The sequence below is a fragment of the Ornithorhynchus anatinus genome, chromosome 17, assembly GCF_004115215.2.
Source record: "Ornithorhynchus anatinus isolate Pmale09 chromosome 17, mOrnAna1.pri.v4, whole genome shotgun sequence".
NCBI classification, from domain to species: Eukaryota; Metazoa; Chordata; class Mammalia; order Monotremata; family Ornithorhynchidae; genus Ornithorhynchus; species Ornithorhynchus anatinus.
In genome coordinates, this window is record NC_041744.1 from 7,334,430 (window position 1) to 7,354,947 (window position 20,518).

The 20,518-nt window shown below is 45.5% G+C and overlaps 2 protein-coding genes across 20 annotated transcripts in view; one reads left to right on the forward strand and one right to left on the reverse strand.

Annotated features, from left to right (window-relative positions):
• Positions 1-17,681, reverse strand: part of PIGL (phosphatidylinositol glycan anchor biosynthesis class L) — a 94,513-nt gene extending 76,832 nt beyond the window's left edge. For 3 of the 6 annotated variants that reach the window (XR_003765630.1, XM_029081884.2, XM_029081881.2), the window contains exons 1-2: positions 16,952-17,272; positions 9,301-9,400 (exon numbers count right to left, since the gene is read on the reverse strand). Coding sequence is in view for 5 of the 6 variants with exons in the window: in XM_029081884.2 (XP_028937717.1) it covers positions 9,301-9,400; positions 16,952-17,183 (332 nt within the window). In the remaining variant the exon portion in view is untranslated. Of the gene's footprint in view, positions 1-9,300; positions 9,401-16,951 lie in introns of all 6 variants that reach the window. The other 3 variants (XM_029081886.2, XM_029081885.1, XM_029081882.2) reach the window with 2 other exon arrangements.
• A 229-nt stretch (positions 17,682-17,910) lies between these two features.
• NCOR1 (nuclear receptor corepressor 1) overlaps positions 17,911-20,518 on the forward strand; it is a 119,615-nt gene continuing 117,007 nt past the window's right edge. For 13 of the 14 annotated variants that reach the window (XM_029081869.2, XM_029081876.2, XM_007672533.3 and 10 more), the window contains exon 1: positions 17,911-18,121. The gene's annotated coding sequence lies outside the window, so the exon portion shown is untranslated. Of the gene's footprint in view, positions 18,122-18,543; positions 18,694-20,518 lie in introns of those variants that run through there. The other variant, XM_029081871.2, reaches the window with a different exon arrangement.

Here is a 20,518-nt window from a genome sequence, read left to right on the forward strand (position 1 = left end):
AATCAAAGAAGTGAGTTTCTACACCCTAGTAATACAAACTGAAAAAGGGGAGCCCTAAATAGGTCAAACTGGGAGAAATGCATGAGGTTCCACTCCCCCACCTCCCCCACCATCCACTTCCTGGAAAGAACAGAAAACAAAAAAGCAACAGCCCCAGAACTGAAGGTATAAAAGGAAGAGTGCAAGTCTGTTCTTTTTGTCAGCAACATCCAAATGCATTAGGAGAACTTTGAGAAGCTACAACTGCTTTCAGGATAACAAGTATATTTTATTCACATGACATTTGTCCACTGGCCTCCTCCTGGCCTCCCATAAAACTCAGGATTTAAACAATTAAAATCAATAGCACTTCATAAAAATCCCATTTAAAAATAACACCAGATCTCTGTTGGGTCACAGATCTTGCTGAAGTATACAAAAGATCATCCCAACTGCACTTGTCACTTCTCCAGAAGTCCGGGTTGCCTTCTATTCTGACTGTCCCAGCTTGCGGAATGTCCTGATTTAGAGACACTTTCCATGGCAGGATGGTAAATCCTGAGGTTAGCAGGCACAGCAGAGGACCTTGTTAAGAGAGACTTGCTGGAAGTGCGACAGGAGGAAGAGCAAGAGCAAAAAAGTCTATTTCCCTTGGTTAGAAAAACAGGGTGGACCACATTGGCTGAGTCGATGACAAAACAAATGAAAAGTCCACTGCCTGGGAGAAAATAAAGATCTGGCCACCAAATAGTAAACCTGGAGACTCGGGCAGAAGAGTGAGTTTGGGGAGTCAGAATTTTGAGTACTTGTAACTCAAATGGGGAACTATGGGGGAAACTTGGAGCCAGATCTTTTGTTATTTACTGGGTAAATCCCCGAGCTGTGACTGGAAAGTTTCCTCTTTGAAAAAACTGAAGAGCAAAACTGCTTTCGTACGACAGAGGCAGTGGCTGATTCTACCAGTAACTCAGCCTGTCTTCACCAAATCTGCTACAGCATTAGCTCGCAGTTTGCTTTGCTCAGGGCCAAACCAAAAGGTTTTTGTGCCAACGGCATTACTGGAGAGCTATGAAGGGACTGAATAATTCACAACTCCAGGTGGAATGTGACCCTGCAGATCCTGGTAGCCTTTTATCCTTGATCATGTACTTGCCTGGGCATCAGCAGTGTGGCTCCCGAGTCAAGGTCAAGGACAAAGGGTGGTGATCGCACATTATGGCCAACTAAATTTAAGGCAGACGTCAAAATCGGTACAGTCCGGGAGATTATAACGCTGTCCCATGCCTTACTTATCAAACTAGACCTTCCGATTAGAATGCCTGTCATGTTTATTGCTACCTGCAGTCATCCCACGGGATTAGCAAGAAGTACATTTCTTACGCAAAGGAGCCTTGAGTCCTGCTGCTATTTTCAGGTGCCTAGAAAATCTCTAAGTCCTTGAAGATAACAAGTTTTGTGCTGGTTATACGATAGCTATTATTTCCTTCAGGTTTATATTTCTTTAAAGGGACGCATTCTGCCTTCCCTCTGCCCTTGCTTTTGTGGGTGATCAGTACTTTAAGGATAATACTGATTAACGAAAATAAATGTAACCTCTGATTAATAGAAGTGACTGCATTTTTATTAAAGAACCGCACAACATCTAGCTATATAGGAAATAGCAGTAGGCCAAACTGAGTGCTAGCTTGAATAACTTGATATTTACTTAACGAGAGTTTTCTGTAAAATGTTAAATTACAACCCTTAATTTGTCTTTAATCTGAGGAAATCCTCGGTGTTAAGAATTTTTATTTCAATGTCAGGGGATGTAGGCCCAAATAAGACAAGGAGGTGATCCAAGTCCAGTTCATTAATCAAGCAAGTGAAAAATCTACACTAGCCAATTTGTTCTGCAAATTTATATTTTTAAAACGTAACTAACATAGAAGTGGATTATGAAAAGAAAGAGGAAATTTAGGCTGCATGACTCATCTGAGTCCGACAATGGCTGGATTTGATCCAAACCTTTGGATTTTCCTTACCAAAACGTAAGGGTACGGTAACCCTGGCAAGGTAAAGCAAGCAGTGTTCGTAAGAGCAGAGCAAGTAGCATGCAAATAAGGGCCTGCGTTGAAGCACAGAGAGGATTTATTTGTTTTGACATCCTTACTGTTCAGTGGTGAAATTTCAACCCCTTGCATCCTCCCTCTCTTCCCCCCACTCTACTTTTACCACACTTCCAAGGGAACAATCAATGACTGTCAGAAAAATAATTCCAGTTTCTATGATCTTGTTTCAGGGAAAGGGCTGTTTTCATAGGGAGAGGGCATCCTGGCTAATGGCTTCCTTCCTGAACAAAGAGCTGCCACTTCAGGAACATCACCCACCATCACCACCACCTCTCTAGACTCTAAGCTGGTTATGGGCAGGGAACGTGTCTACTAACTCTGTTGCACTATACTCTCCAAAGTGCTTAGTGCAGTGTTCTGCAAATGGTAAGTGCTCAGTAAATACCACCGAGCACGGAACCAAGCATATGGGAGGGCTAAAGCCGGAAAGGGTACAATTCCTGCCCTTGAGGATTTTAAAATCCAACAAGGGAGGCAGATACCAAATAATAGCTGGTAGGAAATGGAAGACACTGAAAAGAGTATGTGGAAAAGCAAATGCTTAAACAGTAGAATGTGTAAATCGATAGCACAGGTGTTCTGTGGTGGTTGTGAGTGTGAAGGTGCTGAGATGGTGCACAACTCAGAGATTTGGAGGACAGCAGGGGAGGGAGTGAGAGAGGACTTTAGGAGAACTAGGGGACCCTTTTCTGGAGTGACCAAAAAACTGGGCTGCCTCAAAAGGCTCTGGGAGTGCGATCCTGGAAGTCCATCAGAGGTCACCCGAGAGAAGTGGTTATCAAAAAATATTTTGATGTTGCAGCTGTCACAATATTTTTGTGGCCACACCTTTTAAAAATAAGTTAGTTATAATAATATTGGCTGTCTTTGATACTGATGACCTCACTCTACTCTCAGAAACCTCTAACCCCGGTTTCACTGACTGCTACTCTTCTGGTGTTTTCCGCCCTTTCTGACCACTCCTCCTTCATCCTCCCTTCACTTTTCCTCCTCTAACATTTTAACTTTGGAAGTCCTGTCAGACTCTTTGCTGGGTCCTCTAACTCAACTTGCCTTTCCCTTGCTCTCTGTGGGTGCCTGTCTGCTTCCTTGGTTTAAGCTCCCCTTCTATGTGGCTGTCTTACAAACCTACCTCACCAGCCCTGCCCTCTCACCTGCTAAACAATCTTGTATCTGTTTCTGCTCCCAGAATATCTTCCCATTTATCTCCCCCTAGCCCTTTAAACTTAATATATCAAAAACTGAATCCTCACCTACTCTCCTAAACATTCTCCTCCTCCTAATCTGTCCATCAGTCAACAATCAGCCACCACCTTCTCTGACTACAAGCTCCCTGATCTCATCTTTGACTCCTTTTTGCCTCCCACATAAATTATTTTGGCTTTCAATTTCCAAAATTTCAAAGATACAGTCCCTCTTTTCCACTTAAACAGCCACATCTTCATTCAAGTCCTCTTCAACTCCCGGCTGGATTTTTCAAAAACCACCAAGGGCTTCCCATTTTTCTTCACATTAAACCCAAACTCCTAAGCATTAGCTTTCAGTTGTCTTCCTCTTACTTTCTGCTCCCTTCTCCTGCTGCACCCCAGGTTCCACTGTTCACTCCTCCCAAGTTAACCTTCTAACCGGGCCTCAGCACTCCTCCTCCGCTCTCCTCCCACCTTCCACTCAGACCACCAGGAAGGGAACCCGGGGAAGCCAGGCTGGCTGCCAGGGCCCAGAGTTCTTACTTCTGGTCACTGACCACCACCAGAGGAATATGCTTCACTGGATCACATAAGTAGAAGGAAGGTTAGAGGTAGATCACTTGGTCCAGTCCTCTGCCTTCATATAGCACCCCATTTCAAGAATCCTGGATTATGTAGAATTTCTTGTATTTTATTTTAAAATCTTTCAGAAGGTTTCTCATCCTTCCTTAGTAACCTAATCCACTTTTGAATGGGAAATTCTTCCTTCTGTTAAACCTAAATCCTTCATTCTTTGATTTAAGTTCATTTCCTCTTCTTGTAGACAGGAAAATCCTGTTCACCCTCCTCTATAAAATGTTCATACTTGAAGCCTGGACTCCATCAATTTCCTTTTTAATTTTAACCTCAATTCCTTTCAATCATTCATTCTATCAATCAATAGCATTTACTGAGCTTCTACTGGGTGCAAAGCACTGATGCTAAGTGTCTGGGAGACTACAGGGGAAGAGATCCAATCCTTACCTTCAAGGACCTTACAATCTAATGGGGGAGGCAGGCTATAGGCAGATACAAATTAATTTATTAACAGAAGGAGTAAGAGGAAGAACAAAGAGCAAATGATAGAAACAAGAGAATGGAAAGAGAGTAGACACATAAAAAATAATTCAAGTAAGCATGTGGCCTAGTGGAAAGAGCTCAGGCCTGGGAGTCAGAGGACCTGCGTTCTAATCCCAGCTCCTCCTCTTGTCACTTAACTTCTGTGCCTCAGTTTCCTCATCTGTAAAACGGAGATTAAATCGTACTACCTCCGATTTAGACTGTGTGCCCCATGTAGGATAGAGGACTATGTCTAACTTGATAATCTCAAGCCCACCCCAGCCCTTAGTGTAGTGATTGGCACATGTTAAGCCCTTAAGTACTATTATTATTATTCTTTGCTCAGGATGGGTTGATAATGGAAGAAGGTTCATTCATTCATTCATTCAATTGCATTTACTGAGCACTTACTGTATGCAAAGCACCGTACTAAGCTCTTGGGAGAGTACAATATAACAACAGATACATTCCTGCCCACAAAGAGTTCAAAGTCTAAAAGGAGAGACAAACAATATCAATCGAATAGATGAAAGATAAATGAATTACAGCTATATACAGAGATATATACATATTTGTTGTGGGGATGGGAGGGAGGATGGATGAAGGAGCAAGTAAGAGTGGCACAGAAGGGAGTGGGAGAAGAGGAGAGGAGGACTTAGTCAAGGAAGCCTTCTTGGAGGAGGAGTTTCCAGACCAGGGGAAAGGCCTGAGTAAAGAAGAGTAGAGAACGAGCCACAGTAAGAAGATGACCTGGGGAGGCCTGAAGAGCATGAGTTACAGAAAAGCCTTCCCTCAAATGTTCCATTTTCTAATACCTTGGGCCTCTTCTCTGAATCGTCTTCAACTTCCGCATGGCTCTTTTTGATTACGGAGCCCAGATAAGGTACTATAGTGAGGACCTGAACAGTGAGGAGTACAAAGGAAGGATACATTTCATGCTTGGGTTCTAAATATTTTTCATTTGAAAGGGCAGGATCATTCGTTAATATGAATGCTATGATTCTATTATGTCTAAAGCATTCGGTGCTCTTTCAAGCACGAGTATCAGATCAATCTACAAATAAATAATAGGTCTGGAGAAAGCATGACATCATGGGACCCACTGAGGAACTGTACAAATTGAAAGAGATGAAAAGAGAGGACTGGTAATACGTATGTGTTTTCAAATGACATCATTTGGACAGCAACAGTGAACTACAGGTTTAGGTTCAGAACTAAAGGATTGGACGAGAGGTCAGTTTTTTTGTGTTCGAGCCTCAGCTCTATTCTAACAGGCCACATCAACAAATCCAGTTAATCAGTGGCATTTATTGAGCACTTACTGAGCACAGGGCACTCCTCTAATCACTTGGGAAAGTACAGTATAACAGAGTTGGTAGACGTGATCCCTGCCCATAAGCAGTATAGTGCAGTGGATAGGGCACGGGGCTGGGAGTCAGAAGGTCATGGGTTCTAATTCTGGCTCCACCACGTGTCTGCTGTGTGACCTTGGGCAAGTCACTTCACTTCTCTGTGCCTCCGTTACTTCATCTGTAAAATGGGGAAAGCCCGGGAGCCCCAAGTGGGAGGGGGACCGTGTCCAGCCCCATTTGCTAGTACCCACCCCGACGCTTAGTACAGTGCCTGGCACACAGTAAGCGTTTAACAAATACCATAATTATTTTTATTATTGAAAAGAGCTTAGAGTCTACACCACACTTCGTCACTCCCATTTCTCATCATCACTGATTTCAAGACTCCAAATGTATATGATGAAATCTGGTTCTACCAGGGATTTGTAAAGGACAGGGAAGGGCAATTCCCCGAGGCGGACTTGTGGGAACTGTGGCTAATGGGTTAGAAAGAGTCAGATGTTTGAGATGGGTAGGCCAGACTGCTTGACCGGAGCATCAGCATGCACTGGGGTGATGAAGAGCGAGAGAAAATCAATAAACCAATCAAGCATTGGGGTGATGACAGAAAATCAATCAATCACAGCACTGTACTAAACAGTTGGGAGAATACCACACAATAATATAACAGACACATTCCCTTCCCACAGTGAGCTTGCAGTCTAGAGAGATAAAGGTTAAAAGCATGAGACAAGGTGCTGGGGCTGGGGAGGGAGGGCAGTGTGATTCCCCACGACGGGAAGAAGGGAGAGGATGGAGGGAAGATAATGAAATGGTAGGGAATGTATCTGCCAACTCTGCTATATTGTACTCTCCCAAGCGTTCAGTAAAGTGCTCTGCACACAATAAATGCTCAATAAATATCGTTGAGTGATTGAAGTTTGCATCCTGCTGCCCCTTCCATCCTGAATCTTAGTTCAAGTACATGCAGGTGCCTGGCGGGTGGGGAGATGGCCCACGGTTAGCGAGTCCATAGAGATGGGAAGGAATGGATGTTGGTTTGCACCTTCCCCCAGGACCTGGGAGATTTTCTCAAACCTGTGAATTTAACCCCCTTCCCTTCCCACCATTCTCCCACCAGACCTTGCAGTTCATCTTGGATGGCTAGTAGCAGGAATTTATTCTAAGCCAAGCACTGTGCCAACAAGGTAGAAACACGTCGATCAGATCTGACCCCATTCTCATCCCACATAGGGTCCGCAATCTAAGAGGGAGGGAGAGGATGGATCTTTCCTCCACTTTAAAGAAGAGAAAATGTAGGTGCCGAGAGATTCAACAGTAATAGTACTAGGAGTATTTATTGAGTGCCCACTTGGTGTGGTGCACTGAACTGGACACCAGGGAAGTAAAGAATGCTTAGCTGAAAGCTGCAGAATTGATGTCGATGCCACTAAAGTTTAACTCACCTCAAACCTAGTCTACCTATTCAGTTTAAAGCCTTAATGCTGTGGCGGCGCTTTACTCGTTATTTGCAAAACATTTTGTGCACGTTTTTTTCACTCCTCAAATCCTCCAGTGACTGCCAATTCCTCTCTGCATCAAGCACAAACACCTGACCATGGGCTTTAAGGTACTCAATCAGCTCTTTCCCCTCCACTTATCCTTGCTCCTTTCCCACTGCATGCTTCTGTACAGCCAACCAACCCCCTGTGCTTCCATCTCTCTCACTGTTGACCTTCTGCTCACATCCTCCCCCTTGCTTTAGAACTTCTGTTTCATATCCGATAGATCACTACACTCCCCATCTTCAAATCCCTTATAAAATCACATCTTCTCCAGGAGGCCTTCCCTGATCAGTCTCTCATCTCTCCACTTTATTTCCCCTCCTGCTGCCATTTCAACCTTTCCCCATCTATACGCTTATTCATGTATACACCTATATGCCCCATTATATCTCTTTAAACTGTGCATATATCTATAATTCTATATTTCTATTTTGACGCTATTAATGCCTGTCTGCTTGTTTTGTTTTGTTGTCTGTCTCCCCCTTCTAGACTGTGAGCCCATTGTTGGGTAGGGATTGCTTCTATCTGTTGCCAAACTGCACTTTCCAAGCGCTTAGTACAGTTCTCTGCACACAATAAGCACTCAATAAATGTGACTGAATGAATGAATGAACTCTGTTGCTTCCTCTACCTGTAATTTATTTTAGTGTGTCTCCCCTGCTAGAGATTGTAAGCACCTTGAGGTCAGGGATTGTGTCTAATTACACTTGTAGTCTCCCAAGCGCTTAGTACGGGGCTATGAACAGAGTAAATTCTCAAAAGGTTCCACTGGTTGACTGCTTACTTTACTGATGTTTGTTTGTTAAGCACCTAGTATGTATCAAACACTGTTTAAGAGCTGGGGTAGTTACAAGATAATTAGGTCAGACAGAGTCCCTGTCTTGTACGGGGCTCACAATCTAAGTAGGAGGGAGACCTGGTATTTAATCCCCATTATACAGTTGAGAAACCGAAGCACAAAGAAGTTAAGTGACTTGTCCAAGGTCACACAGCAAGCAGCCGGCAGAGCCAGGATTAGATCGCGGGTCCTCGAATTTTGAGGCCCATACTCTTTCCACTAGGCCATGCCATTTCTGATGCCCCTGAGGGTTTTAGAAACCAGGTTATCAGTTGCACACAGAATGAGGCCTTCCAAACTTCTGCAGTTAACCAATGGATCAGTAGATCTAGGACCTAATAAAGATACTGGCCCTTCCCGCTGTGCTTCTCTCCTTCAAAGAAGAACTAATTTTATGGGAATTGGAACCAATGATGTAATCGCTCATCCCTTTTCCTCTCCATGTTGAGTCTGAGGTGACTTGTGACTCTGCGCGTCTGACTTTTCTGTGTGCTCCTTGACTGAAAGTAACTTATGTCTTCACCATCTTTTGTGTTGTAACCTGACCACACTGACTGGGTATTAACTAACAACAGAAGGCAGCCTCCTAACAGTTACAGAAAGAGGAAGCTAGCTCAGCCCTTGGCTTCAGTAAATCCCAAAAAGTATCATTACTGCTCGGGGACGGACTTGACACACAAAAACCAGAAACCAATAAGGATGACGAACTCCATTCTCTGATGCAATGTCTTTAAGAAACCCATTATTGCCAAATCAAGAGGTGGATAAAGAAATGAATTAAGGACAAAGCCTGATGATATTGACTTTCTGAATTTATTTGCTATTCTGAAGGGATGCTGCATGAGCTCCGTTACAGCTCTTCTGGAAATTATTTTCAAGCTTTCGAATATTTTTCAGTTTTGACTGTAATTTAAAACTGAAAATTAGCTCCCGTCTTAAAAATAAGAACAGCAGGTAACTGCTCATCTCAGCTGTCGGTACAAGCGCTTAGTATAGTTCTGTGCACACACAGTAAACATTCAATAAACATGATTGAGGAAGTTAATAACCGGCCTTAAGTGACACTTAAAAATGAACTTCTTGTACTACTCTAAAAAAAGACCTTCCTATTCAATACTTTATCCTTTATGGCCCCAGTGGGCATTGATTTGTTCTTCTGGCATTAGGAATCCTGCATCATGGGAAATGAGTTACCTGTGGTCAATAACTGTTACATCGGAAGGCGAGATCCCCAAAACATCACAGCTCTGTAGGAGTTCTTTCTTGCGAATTTCTCCTTGATTGTAGTAATTTCCTGAGGATAATAAATACATTAAGGGAGGAGGTTTTTAATGACACAAAAAGCAGGACTCTCCTAACTGTGCTGCATTTGACTATTTACTAAAAAAGTTCAGCCTTGGGCAGCCTTAAGGAATGTCCTTACCTAGTATCCAAGTCCTTCAATCAGTTATCCCCACATGCAGTACTCTAGTTTGAGTGGCATCGATTTTTACCCTGAAAGTGGTCAGTTACAAGGCTAGTGCACCAGGTTTTTACAAGGGAGGTAAACCCAGAAACATCTGAAAATGCTGGACAACCAGTCAATTTATTGCAATAGCCCCATTTTAAAGCCCAAGGTCAAATAGCTGTGTTATGACCTACCAGATAGAGCATGGGTCTGGGAGTCAGAAGGACCTGGGTTCTAATTCTGGCTCCACCACGTCTGCTGTGTGACCTTGGGTGAGTTACTTCACTTCTCTGTGCTTCAGTTCTCTCATCTGTAAAATGGGGATTATGACACTGTCCAACCTGATTAGCTTGCATATTACCCAGCGCTTGACATTTAGTAAATGCTTATCATTTTTTTTTAAAAAAGGATTGAAGTGTAATTTGCAAGAGATTATCATTTACTTGCATGGGCACAAAGTAATTCTGGTTATCAAGAGATATTTTTATCCATCCCCAATTTTAGACCTAGGCTATATCCATTATCCATATATGGCCTAACCCAGTTATTTCCAATCAAAGAACATCCCAGCACTATCGGTAACTGGCTCAAACCCCTTGGGGAAAATATAGCTTGCTTTACAATGGTCTACTGACATTTGCTTTAGATGACTACTTGTCTCTAGCATAAAGGGGTTGTTTACTGTTCAAGTTTGCTACCTTTCTGGAATTGTGGTTTCAGATCTCCATTTAGGCCTATCAGCAAAGTCACTCCCCTCACCTGAGGATCTCCAGGGATATAAGAGAGAAGCTAAGGTGGGAAAACACAGGTCTAAACCAACTAACCAATGCATTCCTCTAGCTTTGAAACTATGCTCTTGAGCAAACCTAAGAAGAAAAATTGCTTCCCAGGGCAATTACTATTTTCATCAAATGGAAAACTGGAGTTTTTTTAGTAACACATTTACTAGGAAGTGACACAAGCCATTATAGAGGTTCACACAAACATTCCATTATATTTTCTATCATGATAATATTTTCTTCATTGTTTCAATTTTGACTGCATTGTAAAGTTTCTGTCCCCATTTTAAGAACTTGGAAAAAACAAAACGTTTATTGTACTCTGTACGAAAGCTTAGGTAGGTTTCAGGTGGATGCCTAGGCCAGGCTGGTCCAGGTATTGAAAAAATAGTGGGAAAACAACAACAATAATCATAATAATAGTTTGTTAAGTGCTTACTATGCACCAAGTATTGTACTAGGTGCTGGGATATATGTAAAATAACCAGATCAGACACAGTCCCTATCCCAACTGAGGAATCACAGTCCAAGGGGGAAGGAGAACAGGTATTGAATTCCCATTCTACAGATGAAGAAACTGAGGCCCAAAGTAGTTCAGTGACTTGCCCACGTTCACACAGCAGCCAAGTGGCCGAACTGCGATCAAAGCCCCGGTCTTCAGACTCCCAGGCTCATATTCTTTCCACTACAAAAATGTAGCTTCTGAGCTTGGATTGACGGCTACCATGATTTGCTTTGGGCCTGGGAAGGCTGGAGAAGGTAGGGTGCACGATAGCAGCTACACTGCCTGCCGGTATGCACTGTAATTTTGTTGACCCCTCGGACTATTGGGGGACTACAAGTCCTGGTAACATCCAGGGATGATGCATTCATTTTCATTCAATTGTATTTATTGAGGGCTCACCGTGTGCAGAGCAATGTACTGAGGGCTTGGGGACAACTAGACATACACTGCCCCTTCTGCTTTCCCTCTCTCCTCACCTACTCTGAAAATGCAATTAGGCCCTAACAGATATTGTGACGGCCCTGAATTTCAGAGTCCTGCACTCGGCTCATGGGGAGAGAAATGTTGAGCCGCTGCAGGGCTCCAATGTCTATGGCTAATGGGCCTCTCCTCATGTTGTGTATCACGCATGACTTACATGTCATTGGTAATTATGGTTGAACACCATCTGGGGGGAGCTAACATAATTTTTACTGAAACAGTAGCTGTGTGTAGTACATTGAACTAAGCACTTTGGTGAGAAAATGGAACACATTTCTTGATCCCTTCTGACCCATCACTGAGATCCAGGAGAGAAAACAGTTTGATCATTTTCCGAAGTTCCATGATTTTAATAAGAGCCCTTCTACTAAGACTGCTGCCAATTTACATATTGATAATATATAACCTTTTGGACTCAAAGCACTTACAGACTCCGAACCTCATTTAGAGAAATAATGGGGCAAAATTGGAAAGTGAAATTTTAAAAATAAGATCTACTGTTTTTAATTCTAGGTAAGGCAGAGTAGATCTATCTTTTCATCGGATTCATCAAGGAGAAAAAAATTTAATTTATACAGCCCCAAGTGAAACACCAGCATACTGTAAAAACTCATAACCCATTTAATATGAGAAACAAAAATGATTCGACTGAGCAAGTATGCTTCTTATTTCAAGATTTTCCTCTTTGAAACTTCTTTGAGTCGTTATTCTATTTTCACAAACTATAGTGAAATGTACAAGTTAAAGATTCTACCAGAATAACTGCAACAAAGGGTACGAAGAACCTGCAGGTTTAAAAAAGCACTTTATATTTTAGATCAACAGGGTACGTGAAATACAGTTACAGAATTACAGCTTCTTGGGCCCAAAAGACACCCCATATTTGAATCTGATTCTGAATTTGAATTGAATCACCAAAAGTCTGAGTTCCCATTCATCTTAAATGCTTTGATGAAGTTAGGACCAAGCAGACGATTTATTCAGTGGCAAAGAACACCATCCGTTAAAGAAGAGACAGCCATCTTAGAACGGGTGCCAGGATCAGAATTATTCATGTGGGCAATGTCCTAGACCTGGAATTAGAAGCCTTGGTCTTTTTCCCAGAACAAATTCTGCATAGCTGTGTGACTCTGAGGAATTTCCTTAACCTCTCCGGCCTTCAACTTCCTTACAAGTAAGGATGACGATAATATCCTTTTTACGTCACAGGATTGTTCTGTGATTAACGAGATGATATATGTGAAGTGCTTCTAGCTATCAATCATACACATATCAATTCATATCTCCTCTGAAAAAAGGGGCTCTATACGTTCAAGGAGTAAGTGGTTGAAAATGTAGTCTTATTTCAATAATAATTACTGAGGAGTACTAGAACACAATGAAGCATTTTCACCTGCAGGTTTCAAAGAAATGAATAGCTCTGGCAAAATAAGCCCTTCAGAAAAGACACCATCACCTCTGCCTTTTCTATGTGAGGAAAAAGCTGTTGGCTTTACAATAATTTTCTTCTGGAGATCTCCCAGTTTTCCAGAGATCTCATTAATCAAATGTCCCCATGAGATAAACCTAGAATGCCCTGCCAACCACTTTAAACTTTATCCTTTCCCCCCTTTAAAATGTATTTTGACAGGCAGAGGTTAATAAATTATTTATGTTAATTCTCTTCAGTACACTAACTCTGTTGGACATTTTGAAAAATGATAGTATTTTAGTGTCTTTCGAGGTTGGTTAACCAAATGGATGGGAAGGGATCGAGAAGCTGCAGCTCTGTTTGAATTAATGGATCAATTTCTCTATGTAGACAGTTTTAAAAACACTGATGTTTGTTTTAATAATGTACTTTCTTCAATTTAGTACCCAAACAGATAGTCAGTCAATTGTATTTATTGAGCGATCACTGTGTGAGGAGCACTGTACTAAGCATTGGAAAAGTACAATATAACAATCAACAGACATATTCCCTGTCCACAACGAACTTACAGTCTAGAGGGGTAGACAGACATTGATATAAATAAATACAATCACAGATTTGTACATATGTGCTGTGGGGTTGGGAGGGAGGATGAAAGCAGCGTGGCCTGGTGAATAGAACTCAGGACTGGGAGTCAGAAGGACCTGGGTTGGAGAGACTGGATTTTAACATTTTTAATCAGGATTTATCATATAACAGTTGAGAAATTCTTACAGCTAGCAGTTATTTTGCCAAAAAAAAAAATATATATATCAAGTAGGCAGATCTTCTATATATGAAAATTAGCTAGTTCCTATCTAGTACCTGCAAATTTCAAGTGTAATTCTTTAAGAAATGATACTGCTCCCATTTTGTGTGAAAAACACAAAATGCAGTTCTAGATATTAAGTAGCTGATTAGATTGTTGGTTTGGAAGCATAGCTATCAAATCTGTTTTGAGCTGAACTAGCTGAATAAATTCTAAATCTCAAGTTTGAAATATAGTATTTTCTATGTTTATAGTAGGACAGATATTAGCTAAAGGGAATATTATTTTTCACAAAACCGAACTTTTTTTTAGAATTTTCCTTTAATTGTAATGATCTACGAAGGAAGGCAATTTTGATTGGAGTATTTACATTAACTCAACAAAAAACACATAATTTGGGATCAGAAGTTAAAGGGCAAGATCCCTCAAACTGTATATATATATTTTTTAAATTGCCTTGAATTATTAGGTCACTAAGAGTTAATGCCTATTTTTATTTTTTATTTTTACTGCATTAGTTAAGCACTTACTATGCACCAGATGCTGTACTAATCGCTGGGGTAAATACATCAAGCTCATCGGGTTGGACACAGTCCATGTCCCACATGGGCCTCACTGTCCTAACCTTCCATTTCACAGATCAGGTAACTGAGGCAGAGAAGTTAAAAGTGACTTGCCCAGGGTCCAACAGCAGAAAACTGGCCGAGCCAGGAATAGAACCCGGGTCCTTCTGACTCCTCTGTCCGTGACCTATCTACTAGGTCACACTGCTTCTTAGGGGGTTCCTTTATGGGATTATGTATCTTTTTTAAAAATGGTATTTATTAAGTGCTTACTATGTGTCAAACACCGTTCTAAGCACTGGGGTAGGACCAAGTTAATTAGGGGCTCACGGACTAAGTAGGAAGGAGTATCTTGCTTGGAGGTAATGATACAGGTGACACGTTGATGACTTTGTAAAGTAGGCCTCAGTTCATCAATCCTTCATACTCGGTCACTGCTATTTATTAAGCGCTACGTGCAGAGCACTGTGTATAAAGCGCTAGGAGAGTACAAGAGAGGGAGAGGGATAGACTTCCCTGCCCACAACAAGCTTACAGTCTTCAAGAGGAAGTTTTGCAGGTGGAGGGCACTAACCATCCATCAATCAAAGTATGTGTTTGGCATGGTGACGGAAACCGTGTTCTTCCACCAAGGGAAAGTTTTGCTCCTTTCTCTGCCCCCCACCTTGGCTGTCGTTCTTCTATGAATAAACACAGTTGTTTAGGAGTCCGTATAACAGTCAACAAAACCAAAGTTTTATTGTACGTAGCGACTCCCTCCCAACCGGATGGGTTCTTGTAACTGTTCTTCCTGTCTCCTCTTCCATGTCGAGCGCAGCAGTGGAGGACTCACCCTGGCTCAGGGCTTTGGAGTTCATTCATTCAAATTGCATTTATTGAGCGCTTACTGTGCACAAAGCACTGTATTAAGCGATTGGAAAGTACAATTTGGCAACAGAGACAATCCCTACCCAACAACAGGCTCACAGAGTTGTCCCCTTCCCCCATTTGGGATAGTAGCCCCCACCCGAGATGGGCCCCTGAATGGGCCATTTATTTCAGGGCCAAGCTGGGGGCAACAGGGGGCAAGCTGGGCCGCTCCCCGTCTGTTAAGCACACACTATGTGCCAACTCTGTGCTAAGCGCCCGGGTGAATACAATAGTCAGGCCACGCGGGACTCACAGTCTCAAGGGGGGAGGGGCGGCAGGTGTTTGGTCCCCATTTTACAGATCAGGACCCCGAGGCCCGGAGAGGTTATGCGACTTGCCCAAGGTCACGCAGAAGCAAGTGGTAGTGTGGCTTAATGGAAAGAGCCCGGGCTTGGGAGTCGGCTCCGCCACTTATCAGCTGTGTGACTATGGGCAAGTCACTTAACTTCTCTGTGCCTCCGTTACCTGTCAAATGGGGATTAAGACTGTGAGCCCCAAGTGGGCTGATTACCTTGGATCTCTCCCAGTGCTTAGAACAGTGCTTGGCACAGAGTAACCACTTAACAAATACCATCGTTATTATTATTACCTTGTATCTCCCTCAACGCTTAGAACAGTACTTGGCCCATAGTAAGCGCTTAACAAACACCATTATAATTATTACCTTGTATCTCCCCCAGCGCTCAGAACAGTGGTTGGCCCATAGTAAGCGCTTAACACCATCATTATTATTAAGTGGCAAGCCGGGGACCCCTTCAATTATTATTAATCGTATTTACTGAGCGCTGTGTGCAAAGCACTTGTAGTAGGCAATTGGGAGAGTCCGACAGAACATCAAACCCATTAGTGCTTTCTATGTGCAAAGCACTGTACTAGGCGCTTGGGAGAGTACCTCTGTGCCTCCTCCCCTTCCCATTCCCCTCCCCACAGCACGGGTGCATATTTGTGCATATTATTTATTACTCTATTTTGTTAATGAGGAGTATATATCTATGATTCCATTTATCTTGATTATATCGTCGCCAAACTGTTTTGTTTGTCTCCCCCGTTTAGGCTGTGAGCCCGTTGTTGGGCAGGGACTGTCTCTATGTGTTGCCGGATTGTACACTCCAAGCCCTTAGTACAGTGCTCTGCACATAGTAAGCGCTCAATAAATACGATTGAATGAATGAATGACAGAACATCAAACCCATTTGCGCTTTCTGTGTGCAAAGCACTGTCGTAGGCGCTTGGGAGAGTCCTCGTAGGCGTTGGGAGAGTCCGACAGGACATCCATTTACGTTTTGTGTGTGCAAAGCACTGTACTAGGCGCTTGGGAAAGTACGAGACAACATCAAACCCATTCGCGCTTTCTGTGTGCAAAGCACTGTAGTGAGCGCTTGGTAAAGTACGAGGCAACATCAAACCCATTCGCGCTTTCTGTGTGCAAAGCACTGTAGTGAGCGCTTGGGAAAGTACGAGGCAACATCAAACCCATTCGCGCTTTCTGTGTGCAAAGCACTGTAGTAAGCGCTTGGGAAAGTACGAGACAACATCAAACCCATTCGCGCTTTCTGTGTGCAAAGCACTGTAGTAGGCGCTTGGGAGAGTACAACAGAACATCAAATGCATTCGCGCTGTGTGCAAAGCACTATAGTAGCCGCTTGGGAGAGTCCGACAGGATATCAAACGCATTCGTGCTGTGTTCAAAGTACTGTAGTAGGCGCTTGGGAGAGTCCGACAGAACATCCAACGCATTCGCGCGGTGTGCAAAGCACTGTACTAGGCGCTTGGGAGAGTCCGAGAGAACATCCAACGCATTCGCGCTCTGGGTGCCAAGCACTGTAGTAGACGCTTGGGAGAGTCCGAGATTACATCAAACCCGTTCCCCGCCCCCGGCGAGCGCCCAGTCCGTCCTCCCGTGAGCGGAGCGGGCGTCGGGGCCGGGAAGGGGGGGCTCCTACCTGCGGACAAGCAGAGCAGAGAGACCCGCCGTCTCTGCCGGGCCAGGCCCAGCACAGTGGGAGCAAAAAACATGGCTTCGTCATCCGGGTGGGCGGTCAGCAAGAGGGTCCTGCTCCCGGCTCCTTCCTGCCCCGGCCGGTCCCGGCCCCTCGGCCGGCCCCAAAGGCGCCAGGCCCCCAGCAGGCCGAGCCCCAGCGCCGCCAAGGCCGTGAGGGCCGCCGGGGCCGCCATGGCGGGGCAGGCCGCAGGAAGGGCCTCCCGCTCCTCCGGCCGGAAACCCGCAGCCGCCCCCCCAACGTTCCGCCTCCTCCTCCTCCACAAAACCTCCTCCACCAAGCCTCCTTCACCCCCTCCGCAGCGACCCTGCCTTTCGGCTGGCGCCACCCGCACTTCATCCAGCCCATTTCGCTCTTCTGGGGCCTTCTTCCTCCCCCATTCTGGGGTGGGACACACACATTTCCCGACGCCTCCAACTGGGGCAAATCCCCTGCAGATGAACCTGCGCCCGGCGATTTCGATTTTAAAGCCTCTTCCCCTCGCAGAGCCTGTCCATGAGTCGTTTAACTACTCCCTCCCACCTCCCGCTCGGCTTTAAGGGGCCTCTCCATTCACTCTGTCTCTCCGCCGCGCCGCCTTTCGAGCCGGGACTTCCTGCGTCTTCGAAGCGGTGTCGGAGCGCGGTCGGACAGCACCTCCTCTGTTTACGTTGCCTTCTCCCTCCCCCTCCGAGCCCGCTTCCCCCCTCCCCACCGATCCTTCTAGCGTGGAATACCCTGGCTCCTCATCCGAAAGGGCAGGGGAGCGGGGGAGGAGGCGAAACCCGCCGTCATGTCAAAACCGTATTACTGAATGGCCTGAAACCGCGGCTCGGTCACGCCACGATGGGACCATCCCGCCGTCAGTGGCGCGGCTTCCCGCAGCGTCTCTGACGAGCCGCCCTTCGGAGGCAGAGGGAGAACCCGGGGGAGGTTGGTAACGATTTATTCTCCGGCTAATCGATCACGCCCAGCCGCCCGACAGTTTGGAATACGTTCAAGTGGGTCCTCCGGCCGGCGAATCACGGGGCCGAGCCTCTGGCTACCATCTTGGGACCAAAGGCCTTCTTGTCATCGCAAGGCCGCGAGGGAAGGCGACTGGCCATGCCGCCTGACTGCACGGGAAGGCGTACGGTGTGTATTCTCCATCCTCCTCTGGCTCACGGGGGTTGGGTCTCCTTTCCCCGCCCGATCCTCCCTTGCTGTCCCCGGGGGCCGGGACGGGCGGGGAGCGGTTGAACCCCGTGCAGGAGGCTGCAGCGGGCCCGCTTAAGGCGGAGAAACCGTCCCGGGCATCGGTTCCCGCAAGCCGGGGCGAGCCCCGCTCCCGCACCGGTGTGTCCCCCTTCCCTCTGCTCTTCCCTGGGTGCGGGGCGAGGGGTGTGGGTGGGTGTCTGTGACTGGAGGTGTGTGCGGGGCCTGGCTCAGGGAAGGGCCGGAGTCGGGTGGGGAATGCAGCTTGTCTTCAGGCCCGGAGGACGAGCAGGAGGAGGTGGAGAAGGAGCAGGAGGAGGAGGCAGTGCTGGCGGCCCCAGCGCAGGGGGAGGGGCCCAGCCAAGATGGCGGCCGAGGCGGCGAAGAAGGAGCAGCAGTAGCAGCACCGGTGGCGACGGTGGCTGGTCTGAGCGCCCTTGGGCCGGACTCCCCGCGCCCCGACCCGGGACCGGACCCTTCCCGCTCCTCCCCCGCTCCCTCCCCGGCGGCCGGTGAGTGGCCCCGCAGGCCTATCGGCGCCGCAGCGGGCCTCATCCCCGCCGAGGCGGCTGCGGCGAAGACACCCCGACCCGGCCCCTCACAGTCCCTTCCAGCGGGGACGGTCGGCCGTGCGGGGGAATGGTGGCTGGTCGAGTGCGTGTCTGTGGGGACACATCTATGTATATGTGCCATTTGAGGACCGCACCGTCGGGGACGGAATGGCGGTGCAAGGGCCTGGAAGTGGGCGAGGGCGCTTCGGGGGGCGGCCGGTCCTGGGGCCGAGGTGGTGGGCTGCACTTCGGGGGACCCGTCGGGGTGGGTAACGCGGATGGGTGGGAAAAGGGGACCCGATGAGCCTCCCGCAGATGGCGAGAAGAGAAAGGAAGGTTAAAAAGAAACGACACAGTCGGAGAAACCTTCAGGGCTCGACGAGGAGGCTCGGCGACGCTTGGGTGGATAGGCCTTGTTGGGGAAAAAACTGCAATTTTAAGGACAGACTCAACGGACGAGGTGTAGCTCTGGGTGGTCGGAGGGTGCGATTTGGGAGTCACTAGCGATCCTGCCTGCTCGAACTGAATTTCCTTGGTTTCTCTGCATTCAAGTTTTGTGTGTGGGAATCGGGATCTGCCCGAGGCTTCCTGGTTGATGGAAACTGCTGTTCAAGAGTTGTAGGTGGTTTGAGAAACCGACACCCCGACTGGGTGGGGGCTACCCTAGTAAGTATTGGGGTGAATTTTGATCGTGCTAAACGATGGCGCTGGTCTCGCACTACACTCTCCTAGCATTTTACAAACAAGAGGCAACCTCGGAGAGTTGGTAGAATTCGGGTGAAAGGGGTTTTGTACGGTTTGTTGTTGTTTTGTTTTTAAGAATGTTGATGCTCACTACAGTGCGCGTTAGTTGCTCAAGGGATGCATTTCTGGAGCACAATAGTTAGGCCCCAATCCTCAGTGATCTAGGCTAAATAGTGAAACTTTGGAATTTTTATCCTTTCCCATTACTTCGAAATAACCACCAGTCATGAAAAGGAAGCATATGATGTTTGAAGTGGATTTATGTTCCATTGAAATTTAGTCAAGAGAACAAGTCTGTCCCAAGGCTAGGAAAGTCTACAGCCGGCTATTTTTTTTTTTAGCGGCTAGTTCTAATGGTATCTACAAGCGAAGTGGTGGTTAATTTTTCTTGGTGTTGATGTCTCTTATAGAAAAGCAAAGGCTTTTGCCGAGACCAAGATTGATACGTGAATCTGCAACCCGGTTATTATTCCATTTTGTTTTGCCTGGTAGCATATCTCAATTTCCTACCGATGCTTTGTAGTGGGTAGGTCTTCTTTCCTGAACAGATACTTCCACTGGGTTCTCCTTGCAAGGGTTTGTTCTGATTTAACCTCAGATATTGGATTTTATTAAAAGACAGTAAAAGCCAAACATTAGTGGTTGACCAGAATTTATTCTGTGCCTCCATTTAGGTGCGTGTACTAACTAAAAAGTCAAGAAATTATTATTTATTTACAGATTAAAGATTTGTGCATCTTAAATGCTGTCGGAATCAATATCTTGCTTAATTTATCATCTTCATGCCTGGGTTCACGCAAAGTGAGGCTAAAGTCTTTTTTTTTTCTATTTTCTTTTGAAATAAGCATATATTGCCATTCCAGGTTTCTTTTCTTTTTTGCACTTTGTGGTCTTATCTATTTTAAAGATACTAGAAGTTTCTATAATGTAACAATAGTTTCACTTAGGCCATCTGTTTCCTCTATTTTATTTTAGTATTCTCGAGCTTCAGAAGCTCACTGCTATGTTACCAAGATTTTCCCCCTCCCAAAAAGCTTGTGTG